Source organism: Cyprinodon variegatus, unplaced genomic scaffold, assembly GCF_000732505.1.
Source record: "Cyprinodon variegatus isolate N-32 unplaced genomic scaffold, C_variegatus-1.0 Scaffold114, whole genome shotgun sequence".
Taxonomy (NCBI): domain Eukaryota; kingdom Metazoa; phylum Chordata; class Actinopteri; order Cyprinodontiformes; family Cyprinodontidae; genus Cyprinodon; species Cyprinodon variegatus.
In genome coordinates, this window is record NW_015150567.1 from 1,320,337 (window position 1) to 1,323,519 (window position 3,183).

The 3,183-nt window shown below is 40.1% G+C and overlaps 1 protein-coding gene across 2 annotated transcripts in view; it reads left to right on the forward strand.

Annotated features, from left to right (window-relative positions):
* The window catches only part of cd82 (CD82 molecule), a 37,796-nt gene that overhangs the window by 16,767 nt on the left and 17,846 nt on the right, over window positions 1–3,183 (forward strand). For both annotated transcript variants that reach the window (XM_015375203.1, XM_015375204.1), the window contains one exon: window positions 1,434–1,506. In XM_015375203.1, coding sequence (XP_015230689.1) covers window positions 1,444–1,506 — 63 coding nt within the window. In that variant the 5' untranslated portion in view covers window positions 1,434–1,443. Of the gene's footprint in view, window positions 1–1,433; window positions 1,507–3,183 lie in introns of those variants that run through there.

Below are 3,183 nucleotides of genomic sequence, written 5' to 3' on the forward strand. Positions count from 1 at the left end.
GGTGACGTCATCAAAAGGCGCAGGCCCCCGAGTCAATCTGGCAGCCCGAGTCAATCTGGTACCTACACCGTAAGTGGGTCAATAAGAGATACCAAAATTTCTCCACATGCATCAGAAAGTTTTCACTCCCCCCAGATTAAACCCCTGCGATAAAGTCTCCTGATAGATTTCTATCTCTGTATTTATGCCATTAGAACGACCTGTGTTTCCAAAGCAGCTGAAGGACAAATGAAGGATGTTTATGGTTTTATGACCATCGATTAAAAAGGGAATTATTCTGGAGAAGCAGTAAATCATCGGCGATAACAGGTTTATAGCTGGAAAATAGCCTAAAGCTTCATGAACTGACCCGGGCGGTTCTGTAACACTGACCCATTTACAGTGCTGGGAAAGTGGGTCGGCTGCCCCCCCACCCCATAATCCATGGATTTATTGGACAGTGAAGGAAGAAAACGGATCGATCCAGCTAAAGTCACTGGTTTTAATGGGAGCTGTTGGCTTATTAAGCGTCAGGTTTGAACTGGTTTCATTCTGCAGGGATGTTTCAAAGATTGAAACGGAACCAAAGGAATTCGTTTAAAATTCATTAAACCTATATAGAAAGCTTTCTGGCTCATCACAGTTGCAATAAGATCATCAATAAGATAAGACCAGCTTCAGAACAGCTGACAGAGTAAAAAAACAAATGATCATTTAATGTTTCCTGATTAGTTCTAGTTTATTTGAAACTTTTTTTTTCTTAATTTCTGCGGATTAGAAAACTTTCTTTTTCCTCTATTTCTTTTTGCTGGTAAAGGTTCTCAGTCATCCAGGTCATAGTCATTCCAAAAAGTTAAAAAAACAAGCCACTGGACTTTGTTTTCGAATTCCAAGAAGCTTCCCATCCAGGACGCTTTTTCAATTCAAAATTGGAAAAAGCTGCCCTGGATGGGAAGCAAAACGTCTTAAAAAGTCCAGTGGTTTGTTTTTAAAATCCATTTCTTTACAAAATCAGCCTTTTTTCTCTAGAGAGATGTATAAATATTTGTTCAAATATATTTATATAATCCTTCTGCTGTTTAACAGAGAAATGATGCTAATTGTAGCTGAAACAGGAAAGTTAATCCAGATTAAAACAATGTAAGGCGCTGAGAATACAAAGTTTTTGTACAGTTGATGAGCATTTTTACTAGAGAGCTCCAGGGACAAGCTGCACCTTAGCTCCACTGAGGAGCATTATCACAGATCTTTCCTCCCAGCAGCTCCTAGACTCCTAGATCTTTGTTGTTTTTATCTTGAAATATGTTTCCTCATAAACCTGGGTTTGATTGCTTTTAGAAACCAACGGACCGTGAAGGTTTGCAATTCTCATCCAGAGTCTGGGTTGGAGTTGGCTCCTCCCCCTCACTGATTCCTCAGCTGACACATTCCTGTTTTCTTTGTGGTGTTTGCAGATAAAGCAAAATGGGACAAGGCTGCCTGAAAGTGAGCAAGTATCTGCTCTTCCTCTTCAACCTCATCTTCTTCGTAAGTATTTCTCTGCTGTCTAGCTCTTAGCATCAGGATGGATAAATAAAGGCAAATATTACCACTTTCTAAACTAAATGCGTTCCTTTAAAAGAAACAAATTCCTTTCTGAGATTTTCATACCTTTTTAGAACTTATCCTAATTTTTTATTGTTTTTTTTTTGGTGATGGCCGACTCAAAGAAGAGCAATACTTTCTACAGTCATGAAACTCTGAAAAGCTTGTTGAGCAACTGTTTTTCTGGCCCCTTTTGCTCAACAGCCCTTAATGAAATCCATTGATTTATTCTTAGTCAAACTTAGCCAAGCTCTTCTGCCTGCAGAGCAGGGTTCGCACACCTTTTCCAAAGTGAAAATCAAGCACTTTTCAAGCACTTTCAAGATCCATTTTAAAACTTTTTCCAGCACCTTACACCACCGTAAATTACATACCAATACATAGTCAAAATTATTACTCGGATGATCAAAGAAAATTACTCCTCTGCCATGGCGTAGTAATATAACCAACCAGAGGGTGTCGCAATTTAGTATTATCAGCCGTAGAATTATCAATGCTGTTTTAAGGTCTGGGCCTGGCAATGAATTAAAACTTCGGGGTTTTTTGGGGGGTTTTTTTGGAACGTTGGCGAGGCGGTAGCGTGAGTTTGGCGAGGCGGGCGCCTCGCCAAGATAGTGCTGTGGGAAACACTGCAATACTAACATTACATTATAACACCGTACTCTCAGTCACTCAATACCTTAGCCTGTGAATTCCTAGCTAGCAGTTACTAGCGTAAACAAATAGGCGCTAACGTTAACGTGTACTAGGCTACTTCAGTTGGCTTACTTAAAAAGTCTATGACTTACTCTTCATGTGACTCAACAGCGCAGACTCGCCCATTGCTAAAAGCTGCACATCTTTTTTGCAGACTTTACAAGAGGCGACTCGTGGGGTTTGTCCCCCGTTTAATCCATAATTTCTATTTTTCATCTTCCAGCCAACGTTTATTGAAACTTCTGGTTCAATTTCGGTTCTAGAACAATCCTCCCAAATTTGAGCATCTTCTGAAGTTCTGCTCAGTCCATCATCTGAGAGGCTGATTCAAACCCAGGTTCCCCCACATTATAGTCAACAACTGTAAAAGATTCACCAAGGGGAATGTCCGCTGGGATCTTACTCAGTAGAAGCTTCATTCACTCCACATGGAGATGCTCTGATTTGATGTTCTTGTGTTCAGAACCAGAAAATGTGGCCGTTTTAGTCTAAAAATAACATTTCTTATGAATCCATCTAGTTTCTGTTGCTCTGTGCATTTTCTTCATGGAAGTGCAGTTAAGTGCTTGTGGCCTTGTTACCATGGTGAATCCATCTGTGTAGATGGGATCTGAGGTTAAGTGTCTTCATATTCCTTCAGAGTTGGAGGATAAAGCTCGTAAAGTGCTCAGACAACTATCTCCATTTGGGGAATTGGAAACACGTTAACCCAACTGGAAATATTTCTGTACGAATTTATAGGCTGACAAAGTTCATAGATCTAAAGAATAAGGCTTTTAGGCTGGACATTGCACTTAAATATAAAGATGTGCATCCAAGAAAAATATAATCTAAAGGCCAGAACACACTTTGCGTCCGATCCGACAGAAAATGATGTAGGACGAGGTCGTGGCGTTTAACACTCATTGAAAGTCAGTGAGGATG